Here is a 15,111-nt window from a genome sequence, read left to right on the forward strand (position 1 = left end):
TATCCTTTTGTCACTTCTAAGTGTGTTGGCAGAACTTACATTTCCAAATGTGGTTTAGAAAAATGCTTCAATTTATCTATAAAATGAGAGTGATAAGCTATTCTTTTCCTTTTGGAATATGATTTTATTTAGACTAATATTTTAAGATAAAGACATGAAGAATAGAATCGTTTTATGACATAGTATTTTCTTATATGCATAAACCCATAAAATAATAAAAGAAACAATAAAGAATATGAAAACAGTTCAGTTGTTAATACACATTTTTAAAATTTTAATACAAAATCAGATTTTAGAAGTTATACAAAAGAAAGCCAAACCCACTTTACACATTCATGATTAACTTTAATATTCCTTTTTCCTGTACATACTGAAAATGTTTACTAGTAAGGAATGCCAAGTGTGTCCATCACCATCTGAATAGCTTGTAGGGGATTTGTGATTTCTTCCATTTTATCTCTTCTCAAAACCCAGTCTGGTTTAAGTCTGTGAAAAGAATAAAAATCTTGGATTAATGAAGTTCTTCTCTCTCTCTCTCTCTTTTTTTTTTCAATTTATTTATTTTCAGAAAAACAGTATTCATTATTTTTTCACCACACCCAGTGCTCCATGCAAGCTGTGCCCTCTATAATACCCACCACCTGGTACCCCAACCTCCCACCCCCCCGCCTTCAAGTTCTTCTCTTAAAAGAGTTACCTTCTCTGTTTTGTCTTAACAAAAATGTGGCTCCTCCTGAACACATCACTTCCCTTACAGCCCTCTCAAACAGGTGAGGGTTTCATAGGACTGCCATTTACCACTGTCGGGCTCTTCCTCACCATCCTTCCTCCTTTGAGGCTTACGCTATTTAGTTCACCACTGCCTTCCAGTCATCTTTCCAACTCCTGATATTTTGTTCTTTGTAACCATGGTTCTTGGTCTTCGCTCAACTCCTGCCACCATTCTCAGTAACTTCAACATCCATGTAGCTAGCAAAAAATCCTACAATCTCATCTGTCAGTTCTGCCCTCCCTTCCTTCTGTTCTACTTCAATCAACTCCTTACATGATCACATAATAGCCTTCATCATTATTAGAAAGTACCCCACCACTGTCATCTCAATTCGAGACTGCCATCCCCCCCCACTCCTGACTCACCCATGTCATTCGATTTCATACATCTACTGCACATCGTCCTCCACCCCACTGAGCTCTCTAATTCACTGACCTCAACACCGACCCATCATCCATCAGAATGCTGACCTCACTCTCCTCCTTGTCCAGCTTAGCTCCATCAATAAAATCTCCTTGGCAATTTCATTAATGCTATTGTTTCTCTCTCCTATTAAATTCAAATGTAAAGTTCTATTTGGATTCCAAACTGAATCCAAATATCTGCCTTCTCCATTCCTGTACAGCTGAACAGGAAGAAAAGAAAGACTGCAGAACCAGGCTGACTGATTTTGTGTCAATAATTACAAAACTAAATGGCTGCTTGAAATTGCACTGTATGCTCCCTTCCTCTTTCCCCAAGATGACCATTTTATTCCTTTCTTCTTTTCAAATGTCCTCACCATACCCTCCCTGGTCTGCTTCTGAGCTGATGCTTATAATCTCATCTTCATTAAGAAAATAACATCCATCAGAGGGGGCTCATACATCTTTCTCATATAACTCCCTACTATGTTGCATTTCCATCTCCTTATTCTCTCCATTTGGTTAAAAATCCAAATATCTATTGGTTGGTAAATTGTCAAAGAGTGGTATAGCCATAAAATGGACTAGTACTCTGTGATAAAAGGGAATGAATTTCTAATTCATACATCAATGCAAATAAATCTCAAAAATCAAGCTAAAAAAAAGAATACAGTCACAAAATGCTATATACTGTATGATTCCATTTGTGTAATAATGTAAAAAAAGACAAAGCAAAAGTATTGAAATAAGACCAGCAGTTGCCAGAATCCAGGGGTTAAAAGAAGATAACTAATTGCAAAGGGGCACCAGGGAACTTTGGTGTGACAGAAATATTTTGTATCAGTTGAAAAAAAGGGAAGCTATTAATTCGTGTTAATCATAGTTTTAAAGATTTTATTTTATTTAATTGAGAGAGAAAGAGAGAAGCAGAACATGAGCAAGCTGAGGGGCAGAGAGAGAGGGAGAAGCAGGCTTGCACTGATCATGGCTTAGAATAGACCCATTATTTAATTAGGTACTACAAATAATGATAGTTTTATATTCTTTCTGCATTTATTAAACAATTTTTTTAATAGAAAACTCCTACATCAACTATTGGGTTACCCTAAGATACACTATATATCAGAAAAATGGGACATGGTTGATTTTTTTTCCTTCTACCAATAGTAAGCATCATGAGTTGTTTTTCTAGCATCCTTTAAGGGTAACCGATGATTTTTTTTTTCCCCTTAGTATTATCAAAAGCTGATGAATTTTCCATATGATCTGGTCCATCTGTTTTTCAATCCTCCATAATCTATCCCTGTCACTACTTTAACCACAAACCTCCATCTTGCGAAGTCCAATGGGCCTTTTTCTTACCCTCTCACAACCTCCCAGCAGCAGTCCACACTGCTGATGGGACACCACTGTGGAATATCTTCTAACCAATTCAAATTCCTTTTCAGAGCGTTGGCTGGTTCTTTCTGGAGAAATTGGGGCTACCTTGAGGTCTGGTTTGAGAATTTCTTTTCTAGGTATTCTCTTCCCCTGGGGGGACTGTATCTATTACCATAGCCGTAAATGTGATCTAATGATTCCTTAATCTAAGGATTATTGAATTTAAACCTTTAGACTGATACTTCTGCCTAGAAACACAGCCCTGATTAATAGCTTGTTTGTCTCTTCCTCTAATTTGTCACAGAAACCTCAAGTTTCCCAAAACAAAACCCATGATTCAATGTCCCTTCCCGCTATATCATCTCCTATCCTTTCTGACTTGTACTTCTTGTAACTACATCCCAGAGACAGTTTCCCAGTCACATTATTTGAGCACGTCCTCTAAGTTAATTCTCTATCCTAGCAATTACCAAAATCTTTATTACTCTCTTCACTTACTTGCTTACTTACGGTCATTCTCCCAAACTAAGTGGCTCCATGCTGTGCCATAACCACAAGCTCAGCACCGTAAGGCATAGGGCGCAGCTGCATACTATGCTTGTTCTCACACTGATGCAGGTGTCTACTTGCTTAACCGGATAAGCTAATACCCATTTTTAAAAAATTTCTAAAGTTACATGTCTTAAGCTACTTAAACTACTATTATCACTATAGGTTTGCTGTTGAGTGAATGTCTGCCACCCCCTATCAAAAGGATATGGTGGGGATATGTTAGGATATATTAAAATATATCCACATCCTAATCCTTAGAACCTGTAATATTACCTTATTTTGAAAAAGTGGTCTCCATTGATCTACTTAACCAAAGTATCTTGAGATCAGATCATCCCATATTATCTGAACTGGCCCTAAATCCAACACACGTCCTTTTGAGGAAGAGGGAGGAGGAGAAGACACCCGTGAAGACAGAGGCAGTGAATGGAGTTAGACAGCCACAAGCAAAGGAGCACTACAGTCACCAGAAGCTGGAAGAGTCAAGGAGGGATTCTGCTCTAGAGCTCTCAGAGAAAGTGAGGCCTTGCTGACACCCTGATTTTGAACTTTTGGTTTCAAGAACTCTCAGAGATGTTACTGTCATTTAAGGCCACCAAGTTTGTGGTAATTTGTTATAGCAGCTCTAGGGAAAGTAGTACAAGGTCTCATAAAGGACTTCTTTAGGAGGAGAAAGTTCAAGTGTCAGGATGATTAGGAGAAGAGTTGGAAGTTGATACTGTAGCCAGGAGGGGATTTTTGGCAACTTTTAAACAGGGTAGCTTGTTCTTCATGCGAGAAAAGAAAGTTTATACAGCAAAGCTTATAAAAAGTTAACTGTTAGACTTAGCACTTAACTATTTAATACAAAGAATTTATCGAATAACTATTACTACCCAAAGCCACAGTGTTATTACTTTATTCTGTACTGAGACTGTCTAATTTAGATTTGCCAAAGATCCTATTTTTACTCGTATGTTGTTTCTCCATTGTCAAGCACAGTATCTTGCTTATAGTAGGTACTCCATAAATGTTTGCTAAATGAATGAATGAACAGTGACTTAAAATTACAGAGTATATTTACTGCTTACCTTGAAACTATTCTGGTTCTTACAGGTGTTTCTGGAATAAAGGGAGTACTTATAGAAGAATTCATCTTTTGTTTATAAAGCAGTCTTTCAGTATTCATTTTATGTTTACGAGCTGTAAGCTTGTAAAGACTATAAATACGGTCAACAACTTTGGATCTACTTCGAACATCCTAAAAAAGAAAATGTACAAATTATTAAGACTAAAACAAATTTTGTATCCCTTATATGGTAGTAAAATCAACCATAATAACACCATACAGTAAACTTATGAGTCTTTAACAAAATCTAAAATCTAAAATGTTTTCCAAGTTGAGTACTTAGATAGGTTTTAGCTATAAACTAATTTGTAAGACAATTACAAAAACTGTACACCTTACTCCATACTGAATACAGGTAAATATTATAGTCAATATGCCTATTATATCCAGTTTCCAAGTGCTATGAATTTTCTCTAAGTTTCCAAACTTATCTACGTATCTCTCACAACCCTAGGTCAAGTATAGTCTTTTGCATAGACCACCAACGTATCTATGCTTCCCTCCTTCCTGAATGGTCTTACTATATCCACATATGCTTTCCCAAAACCATTCTTCATCCAGGAGCCAAATTCATGTTAGAACTTAAACTAGAACACATTCCCTTGTATATAATCGTTCAGTGGTTTTGTTCTCAGGATGAGGGCCAGAATCCCATCATAGCCTGTGGTCCCCCCATGTCGACTGTAAGGAACACCTACAGAGTTCTCACCATGGAAAAGCTTGAAATGTATTTATGGTTACAACAGGAAAATGAGGAGTCACATATATGTTGCAGTCTACCTTGTTCAATAATTTGTTACTTTCCTCAAGTAAATGGGAAATGGCTACTTACATAGCTGTAATAAGCTTTCTTTTTATTTATTTATTTAATTTTTTCTTTTTTTAAAGATTTTATTTTTTTATTTGAGAGAGAGACAGTGAGAGAGAGCATGAGCGAGGAGAAGGTCAGAGGGAGAAGCAGACTCCCCATGGAGCTGGGAGCCCGATGCAGGACTCGATCCCGGGACTCCAGGATCACGACCTGAGCTGAAGGCTGTCGTCTAACCAACTGAGCCACACAGGCGCCCCTAAGCTTTCTTTTTAAAATTCAGTTTACTACATTAGGAAACCACTATCAACACAACACACCCAGCACACAACACAACACACAAACACCTCCTTTATCAACACAAAAGGCAGGTCTAAATATACACAAAATTTAAATTGTGATAACTACTGAAGGAAAAGTGTAAGTCTTAAACCTAAAAACCTGGACAGAGAACCTCAAAGGACGATAATGAATACTTACAGAGGCCCGATTTGTTGTTTTTAATAAAACTGCCAATAAACAACAGGTTTTTGTAAAAATGCTTCCACCCTTGTCTGCGACTTTGTCACCAGGCTTTTCTCGGTACATTTGCAAAAGGTCCAGCAGAGTATCTATGCAATTTTCTACATCATAAACTGCTGCAGTAGTTTTCTCATACTTGAAGAGGACAGAAGGAAAGCAACTGTTACAACGCACACATGTAGCCTTAGAAACAGCCCAAGCAAAAAGAAAGCTGAGGACCAACTTTTTGGATTATCTACAGCAAGTGCAAAGGACTTCGTGAAATGATTTCTTGATATTACTGACATTTTTTGATCCATTTTATACGCATATCTGCATTTTAATTGAAAGTTCCACAAAATAGGAATCAAATCTAAAATCTTTGAACATGAACACCCTGGAGTAAATAAAAAGCTTAAAGACAAGGCAATTTTACTGAGGACCTCGCAGGAAAAAGATAACTTATCTGTGGTAGTTAACCACAGGTAAAATAGTGATAAAGACTAAAGATTAGGATACATTTTTCCTGCCTCATATACCTAATTGTATATCTCATTGTATCACTAGATTCATATGGAAATTTGCGTGGAAACAAATAATGCTAATGATACTAAGATAAAAATAACAAAATAATATTAACAGTTAACATTTATTTGGCACTTTTATATATGAAGCACATGATACGTACGTTCACTCACTTCATTCTCACAATAACAACGTGAGGTGGATACTACTATTACACCCATTTACAGTTAAAGCACAGAGAGGCTAAGTAACCTGTAATAAGCCACAGAGCGGTGATTCAAACCCAGGCAGTATGGCATCCGTCTGTGTTCTTAACCACCACTTCTCAGTAAGAAAAGATCAGGTAAAGAGTTGTGGCTGAGGGGTAGGGTGGGGAAGATAAATTTGTCATCTCAATACTTTTGGCTGCATGCATTATGGTTTAATACAGATATCTGCTACCAGTCCAAAGCCCAAAAACTTAAATGCTAATCCTTATATAGAGTCTTAAATACAGGGTAACCAAGTGATAGCAATATCTTAATCATGTTTTGCCAGACATGATTATAAGAGGTTCTATTGTTTTGATACAATGCAGTGGATTAGAACAACACCTCTAGAGGTAGACAAAGGATCTGAATTCAGCCCTACCACTTACATACTCAAGGGTTTAGGCCAGGAGACTTAATTTCTGTAAGAATGATTATTTCTTCTCTATAAAACTGGAATAATAACATGGACTGCTTGAGACTATTATTTTAGGAAAATTTAAATGATGCATGAAAAACACTAGCATGTAGGAGATACTCAATAAATGTTAGCAATTATTATTAATATCACAAAGACAAAAAATAAAATCATAAACAATTAGTGTTTCTATGTACAATTATGTTATCAGAGTAAATGTTTTCCTCCTAAGACTCTTGCATATAAATGAATTCTAACTGGGTGATCTAGTAAGTTCTAGTGGTGAGCAAGTATGAACTTAATTTTTCGGGTCAGATTTCCTGAACAAGAAACAATTCCTTATTAAAAGGGAAAACTACCTTAGCCACATTAAGCAAGACTTGTACAGCATATCTGATGACTTCCATACAAGGAACGCTGCGGTTACAACTTCGAATCAAAACAAATATTTTAGAAACTGCTCCACTCTGGGCCATGTTCTCACAACAAAGTGGAGACAATCTAGTAACCACCTCTGAAAAGAGGGAAAAGAGAGAGATAAATTCACAGCAACAAAATGAAATTTTAGCTAATACTGTATTATAACATTCTTTGTACATTCAAAGGTAAACATGCATTTCTAACCTTATACAAGATAGCATTAAGACAAACTAACCTAGGTGCTTTAAAGCCTCAAGAATAGCAGAAAGGTGCTTGTAGGTCAAAAGATAATGAAGTGCAAGTGCAGTTCTTTTGTAGAGTTTGTTTTCTTCTCGAATCTCCCTGTTAACAAGTTGAAGACTTAGTCGTATAGCTTTAATCTTTGTACAATCATTTTTCTTCCTCCAAGAGTATCCTCTCCATAATGCCTTAAAGAGATACAACATAGTAATTTTAAGTTTACAAGTCATAATGTTTTGAACTTATATCTACATCTATTTCTACAAAAGAAGTATTTTCACTAAATTTATAGGATTTAAGCACTTTGCAAATAAAACCTCAATTCATGTTCTAATAAATAGCTCAAGCAATTTTTCTGAAAAGAAATATATATAATATTCCTATATATAACCTGAATTCATTGACCAAAGATGTCTAAATCTATACAAAATGCTAAAATACTTTTTCATCTCAATCCTAAATGTCTCTAGGGAAATTTGAAAATGAAGGGCTTAATAATGATACAGTATTTATGAGTTATTCAACTGGTGAACCTCAGCATTTTAAAATGTATATTACTGTCTTTTTAAAATGTTAGATAGCATGTAAGTGAGTTATAAACCAAAATCTGGAAATAACTTCACAATATTTCCAGTTACCTGAATTTTACTGATTCCATTATTAAATTTTTCCTGTTTTTTATGGAGGAGAAAACGGCGTACTGCCTTCTGTACTACTGATGCAGCCCTATTTTGCTGGCTCATACGTTCTTGAACTTGATGCTGACTGTTGATGATGCTATGATATTTCTGAGCAAACCTCTTTTGCTGTAATTTTGTTCGAAACCATCTCTGTTTAAAACATAGAGATTTTCTTTACTTCAGGTTTTAAAAACAAATAAATACATATATACACATACATACATAAATGAAATAAACAACATATATGGAATATCTTTCAACCTTCCCCAGTTATCCCACTTGGTTCAAATCTTCTAGTCCTCACTGGGTGTGTGTGTATGTAAATTTAACCCTATACAACATAGCCTTCATTTCACAATTTATACAAATTCTACCAAGTCTCCTGTGTCATTCTGCAATTTGTTTTCTCACTCAATATTTTACATATAAGTATATGTTAATGGATATAAAGCTAAGTTCTTATCCAAAATACATAAAGAATGCCTATAAATCATAAGAAAAAAAGAACATCCAAAAGAGAAAAGGGCAGCATATACAGGAAAAAAAAAACCCCACACATGCATACATTAAGAAAAAGCACACAATATACAGATAATAATTTGAATAGCCAACAGAAACATTTTTTAGAACTGCTAGCAATCAAAGGAAATTCAAAGCAAAAATGAGATGCAATTTGCCATTCATCAAAATAGCAAAAATCCGTCTTTAATGCTATGTGTTGGCAAGAGTGTGGAGAAACAGGTACACTCAGTCTTTGAGAAGAGTATAAATGAATACAGTTATTTCAGATAATAATTTATAGCTTTATTCCTGTGCCTTAAAATACCAACCTATTTCTAACCCATCAAGCCATCCTAAATATATCATCTTATAAGCAAAAGACTAATGTTATATGACTTTAGCATAAGGTATTTGAAAATTATTTATTAAAATAGAAAATTTCTAACAAAAATTATACCACATAGTTTTATTGCAAAAGAAAAGCTAACCTGAATACAGATGACTGAATTAACCTGCTTGTTAGCATTCTTCAAAGCCACGTGAAATTTATATGCTCTTTGAATTCTAAGAGCAGACAGGTGATAATATGCGGCCGCTGTGAAGTGAAGAAGCCTAGTTTTCGTTTTCTGTTCTAAAATCTAACAGAGAAATAAAAAACCAAATATTTGACTCTTAAGACAACTTGATCAATGTTTATTTTTGTATATCCGCAATACCAAATTATATAAATTAGCCATAAGTTAACTTTGAATTGTTAATATTATTTATATTGTAACTCAAAGTGATTATAATCCTTTACTATACAATATTTCCACATGTGTAACTCCTAACTTGGGCTATAAGAAGCAAAACTCGATTTTGGGCACTTTACTAAAGAACAGTATTTAACCTGACTACACAAAAACAGCTAATAAAAGCTTTGAATATACTAACTATAATGAGAGAAATATATGAATACTAAACTCAAAACAAATTATAGTATTCTTTTTTTTCAAATTACAGTGTTCTAAGCAGAACTGCTGGAGATGGTCACAGTAAGTCGGACAAAATTATCTGAACTGATTTCTCCAGTTATTAGGCAGTCTTGCACAAATCTAGCACAAGACTCCTGTAGCAGAACCTCTCCATAGTGGCCTTTAGGCTTCCAACTTATATTTAATGAACACAACATGAAAGATTTTCTTTTTCTTTTCAAATTTAATTATTTTTGTCTTTGCCAGTGCTTCATATATTGGATGCCAAAAATGTCATGAACTCTCTCAGAGGGATTTTCTCTCTTGCTGATGACGTGGCACTTATGACAGGAATGGTAGCTCACAGCACCTCCGAGTTGCTTGGTGGTAGCAAAGGGCTACCTGAATTACAACCTCCTTCATGTGTGGCGCTCTTCCCTCACTCTTTCAGTTCCTTTGCTAAGATTCGTTACAAGAGAAAAGTTAGTGTGCCTTTTTGGTGAGCATCTATGAGAAACAGGCTCATAGAACAAAAATTGATAGCAACCAGTGATCTTGTTACATGGCTCTGCAGAAGCTGAATAAAGTCAAGTTATTGGTTATATTAGCTCTGAAATTATTGTCCAAAATCTAAAATTTCTGGACACAGTTTAACATCAAATCCTTTCATTTCACATGACTGAGATATTCCACTTGAAAATACTTACTCTTTTTCTTACTAACCAACCACGCACTAGTGCTTGCAGAACAACTGTAGATTTTTTTAATTCTAGGTATTTTATCCTTTCATACGCCCCAGCCTTCCTGGCTCGTATATATCTCTGGATGGTCAAAGCGGCAGACTTTTGCCGAAGGAAGACCTGCCTTCTTTTGTATCTTCTAAAATTTGCTTGGATCAAACAAGCAGCTCGATGTCTCTATAAGGAAAAATATGCAAGTGGCATTAATAGAAAGGTTTAATAATTTCAACCCACTGGAGGTTTTTTAATTTCTCAGTGTAAAATAAGATGGTATAATTGTGATTTTTCTTTACATTTTTAGCTTACAAATGTCATATTTCATATACAAGAAAGGTGATGGTATATAATTTCTTTTTTTTTCTTTTTGGTGTATAATTTCTAGTCCTACATAGGTCTACAGCTAAACATTAAATTTTTATGAATGTGCAAGCCAATGTCAATAGTTATCTGGTTCTATTTCCCTCTTATCTTCTTGATACCTCTCATTGTGAGGGAGAAAAGGAATAATGTCACCACAGGACAAACACACTTAATAAAGATGCTAGCAATGTGAAGAAGAGAATGGGCATTGTAAACAGCTATCAGGGAAGCTGTTTGTTCCTTCAAGAACCATAAAGTACATCTTTGAACCAGCATATCTTAGTTTTTTCAATAAATAACATCTTGACAACCAAATTCTAAGACACCTGAAGAAGTATATAAATTAAATGGGAACAAGGTTTGCTTTAAAACATAGATTCCCTCATCAACTGGCTGAATGACCTTGGGCAAGTCCCTTTACCTCTCTAGACTTGTTTATAAAATAGGTATGCTAATAATAACTACTTCACAGGGTGATTATGAGGATCCATTCAGCAAATATACACTAGTAGGTGTAATAATAATGGCTATACGATAATAGTGAATATTATATGAATATTAAAATTTATAAGCAGAATTTTAGTTTTGATTTCTTTAATAAAAAGGCTATAGGTACTGCAGCTATTCTAGACTTTGATATTAAATATTTTTAATAGATCACCAATTATAGCTTAAAGAATATATTATTAAAGAATATAATAGATAAAATTTGCTACATCTATCAGGACTTCCTCCAAATAAATTATTTACTCTAAAATTAGTTACTTCAAACTTGGATTTGAGAATGTTTTGTAAATATAAATATACAAACACAACTATTCATAAAAAATATTTTTATGAGTAAATACAATTTTTAATTAACTTCAGTGATATGTTTAAAATGTATAGTTAACAAAAAATAATTTTTGTTTTGTTTCATAAAATAGTTCTTTGCAAATGAGCTCTTTTTTTCTTTCTGCACCTACTTTCATCATTAAGAAGTGTTCACGAGCCATTCTTCCAGCAAGCGTAGCTCTCCATTTTCTCTGAATGATAATTGTTGATGCTCTCACATTCAGAAACCTAAAAAGTGGTTAGTGGAAAGCAATTACAAATGTCTTTAATCTACTCAATAAGAATTTATGTACATCCCCCCTCAAATACTAGAGAAAGAAAATATAAGAAAGACAATGACAATAAAAGTAATTGGAAAAGTATAATTTATATTTAAATTGTAGCAATCAGAATTCTATACATATACATAAACACACCCTGAACTGACACAATGAAAAAAAAGTTCTGCAATTAGCAATATTCCAGGGATAAGAAATAGGAATTTCTAGAATGAGAAAGAATTCTGAACAGGATCAAAAGAAAGTACAATTACCCAGACCTAGACAAAGCCTAGATAAAGCAGGTGCTGGTAGAAATAATGGCAGAGTATAAAGTCCGAGTCCATATTGCAATTGATTCATTAAGCAGACAGGACGAGGTCACAAAGAGAACTTGGGAGATTAGAATAGCATCAGGCAAATGAGGCATGGACACTTAATTGAAAGGAAAGCTAGGCATCATACAAAGACCTAAAAAGAAATATTTTATAAATAAAACTGGAGAAAAACTTAGAAAGTGAGGGTCAAATTTTAAACTTTAGGCATCAACATGGTGTAGTTCATAAAAATTAAGAATGGATTTAACTTACATCATGTTGTCACATTTCTTAGAAAACAAAGCTGAATGTTAGAAAAATTCAGCTTTTTGGATCAAGAAACTTAGATAATGGTCCTTAACAGCTGATAGCAGCAACAGATCTTTATGTGGTAAGCCCTGGGCTTCTACCCATGGAATTTATCAAGAAACTCTTCTAACACTAGTGTTCTCCTAAGACAATCTCTAAAACCACCACTGATACAATAATTCATCAGTTCTGGTAACTGAAGAAAAATTCTTATGCTGTGATATAAAAAATAGCACCAATAGCCTGACAAGAGCTTTAGAAAAGGTATTTCAAAGAAATGAACAAGGAATAGGAAAATACAATGAACATAAATAATTTGATAATTAGGTATTCTTCATCATCAAGGTAAAAGAATGTGGGAGCTAAGTTAAAAAGAAAAGAAAAATGAATGAGAAAACAAATTTGCTAGTAGCTAAATTGACAAACAAAATGGATGAATACACTAATAAGGAAACCAAGATTTTACTAGATTATTTCATTCACTTCCCCTTACTTTCATCTCCATGAAAACAAGTCACCTTTAAGTCCTTTTTACTGAATTATAGGAAGGCTCTATCTCAAAAAATAAGACAGTCTTAGAGGTATACTTTGTTTCCTTAATGGAGATACCACCAACAAAACAAACCATACAAGTTAAGCATAGCAAATATTTAAAAGAAAAATCAGTAAGCAATATTATTTTATATTCAGACTTGGCTACCACACACACATACTCCCCCGACACAAATATCATATATTACCGTGTTCTCTCCCGTTTGGTATAGAAGCAACCTTGAATGATTTTCACAGCTTTTAGTACAGCTAGATACTCTTTACGTGCTTTCCAATACCTATACCAGGCTTGAATCTTGCAGGCAGCTTTCACTCTATGTAAATAATTCCTCGCTTTATAGCTCCTCCACACAGCCTATGAAACACATAAATATAACAAATATGCGATGAGATCTATTTTCTTATAAATCGAAAAAAAAATCAGGATTACAAACAGCTAGTATAAGAATGGTTAGCCAAAAATGAACTGCAGAAATATAGTCATATAATCACTCTCTTTTCGTTTAGGCTCATTCACTCCTGACAGCTATGAGCCCTCTGAAACCCGTGGGGCTAACCATGATGGACACCTCCTATATACTTTTATCACACATAACCCATGGCCAGTTGGGAGCTAAGACTCATATAACTCTAACAAATCTTTCTAAATTGTAATATATGTACAGTGTCTGAAAAGCCAGATATGTGCATTGTCCTCACTATCTCAATCCATTTGGAAGAACAGAAGGAGAAGGAACACTGACTACTCTACTTCCTGGGAAGGAAAGGAATCCTAACGCCTCCCACCTCGCTTATATCCTGGGTTTAGCGTCCAGGCTGCAGCAAACTTCTGAGAGCAACTCTCGATCAGAGGACCATCAGCATCTCCAATTTCTGTGACCTTGAGGCTGACTAAATGTTTAAGTGACAATACGACTTACTAAGCCTTTAGCACTGTACTAAGCACTGTAGGTCCTTATAATAAGCATGGATAATATCATTATCTAATTTAGAAATGAGTAAATCAGGAGAAACTGAGTAATTTGTTGATACAACAGTAATAAGTGGAAAAGGTGTCTTATTTATTCTTTACAAATATCTCATGAGATGATTAAGATCTCTATTTTACAAAACAGAAATTGATGCTGAGGAAGAAGAGACCTGTTATACCAGAAGACAACAGAGTCAAGATCTGAACCCAAGTCTGTTGGACTCCAAAACACCTAAAACAAATACTGTAGCCATGCCTTGCATGGGGATCAGGATTCAAAGTTAGCTCGCAAGCAAGAAGTATATGAATGTTAAAATTACTCTTGTGATGTCCTTAATTTACTCCAAGTATATTATATGAGGTCTTTATGTAAACAAACTTGAATACCAACATACTGGTATTCACACTGGGAGCCAGACGTCAGTATTTCTAAAAATTCCAAGTGATTCCAATGTGCACTAAAGTTTAAGATCACTGATTACATGTTTAAAACAAGATGGGCAAAATACAATTTTTAAATTTAATTATACATGAGAAAAATAGCCAAAATTTCCCAAAATTGTTATTTTGGCTTTTCTGTCATTTCAGTTGAATATAACCCTAAGTAATACATCCAATTAACATATTTCCTTTTTTTTTTTTCCAATTAACATATTTCAACCATTAACTTTTTGGCAGCATTCATGCTTGGAATTTGAGCATTCTTTTTTTCCTCCCTCAATCCTTGGCTTCTTAATACCATGAATCTTTCAGTTTTCCTTGTACTCTCTTACTACCATGTTTTGGCTTTTCCTTTCAGTATTCTCTTTTTAAATTTTTTTAATTAATTAATTAATTAATTTAAAAAAATTTGTTTGACAGGGATCACAAGTAGGCAGAGAGGTAGGCAGAGAGAGGAGGAAGCAGGCTCCTCGCTGAGCAGAAAGTCTGATGTGGGACTTGATTCCAGGACCCTGGGATCATGACCCAAGCAGAAGGCAGAGGCTTTAACCCACTGAGCCACACAGGTGCCCCTCCTTTCAGTATTCTCAAATGCTGATGTTCTTCAAGGTTGAAGTCCCAGGCAGAATTTCTTCTTTTACCCATTTTCTACATTATTTCTGGATGATTCCATCACTCCCACGACTTCAATTATTACATGGATACCAATAATGTAGAAGTCTAATTCTGAAAGCCATGCTACTCTTCAAACTTCAAACTTCAAGCCAACTGCCTTGCTAGACATCTCAACTGAGACATCTGTTAGGTACTTCAACTTCATC

The 15,111-nt window shown here is 34.7% G+C and overlaps 1 protein-coding gene across 4 annotated transcripts in view; it reads right to left on the reverse strand.

Moving 5' to 3' along the window:
- Positions 1 to 245: 245 nt before the first annotated feature.
- Positions 246 to 15,111, reverse strand: part of ASPM (assembly factor for spindle microtubules) — a 65,473-nt gene continuing 50,607 nt past the window's right edge. For all 4 annotated transcript variants that reach the window (XM_044267534.1, XM_044267533.1, XM_044267535.1 and 1 more), the window contains exons 19-28: positions 13,068 to 13,234; positions 11,576 to 11,672; positions 10,218 to 10,427; positions 9,046 to 9,195; positions 8,015 to 8,206; positions 7,372 to 7,564; positions 7,076 to 7,230; positions 5,505 to 5,681; positions 4,179 to 4,348; positions 246 to 486 (exon numbers count right to left, since the gene is read on the reverse strand). In XM_044267534.1, coding sequence (XP_044123469.1) covers positions 384 to 486; positions 4,179 to 4,348; positions 5,505 to 5,681; positions 7,076 to 7,230; positions 7,372 to 7,564; positions 8,015 to 8,206; positions 9,046 to 9,195; positions 10,218 to 10,427; positions 11,576 to 11,672; positions 13,068 to 13,234 — 1,614 coding nt within the window. In that variant the 3' untranslated portion in view covers positions 246 to 383. The remainder of the gene's footprint in view (positions 487 to 4,178; positions 4,349 to 5,504; positions 5,682 to 7,075; positions 7,231 to 7,371; positions 7,565 to 8,014; positions 8,207 to 9,045; positions 9,196 to 10,217; positions 10,428 to 11,575; positions 11,673 to 13,067; positions 13,235 to 15,111) is intronic.

Source organism: Neovison vison, chromosome 10, assembly GCF_020171115.1.
Source record: "Neovison vison isolate M4711 chromosome 10, ASM_NN_V1, whole genome shotgun sequence".
NCBI lineage: Eukaryota > Metazoa > Chordata > Mammalia > Carnivora > Mustelidae > Neogale > Neogale vison.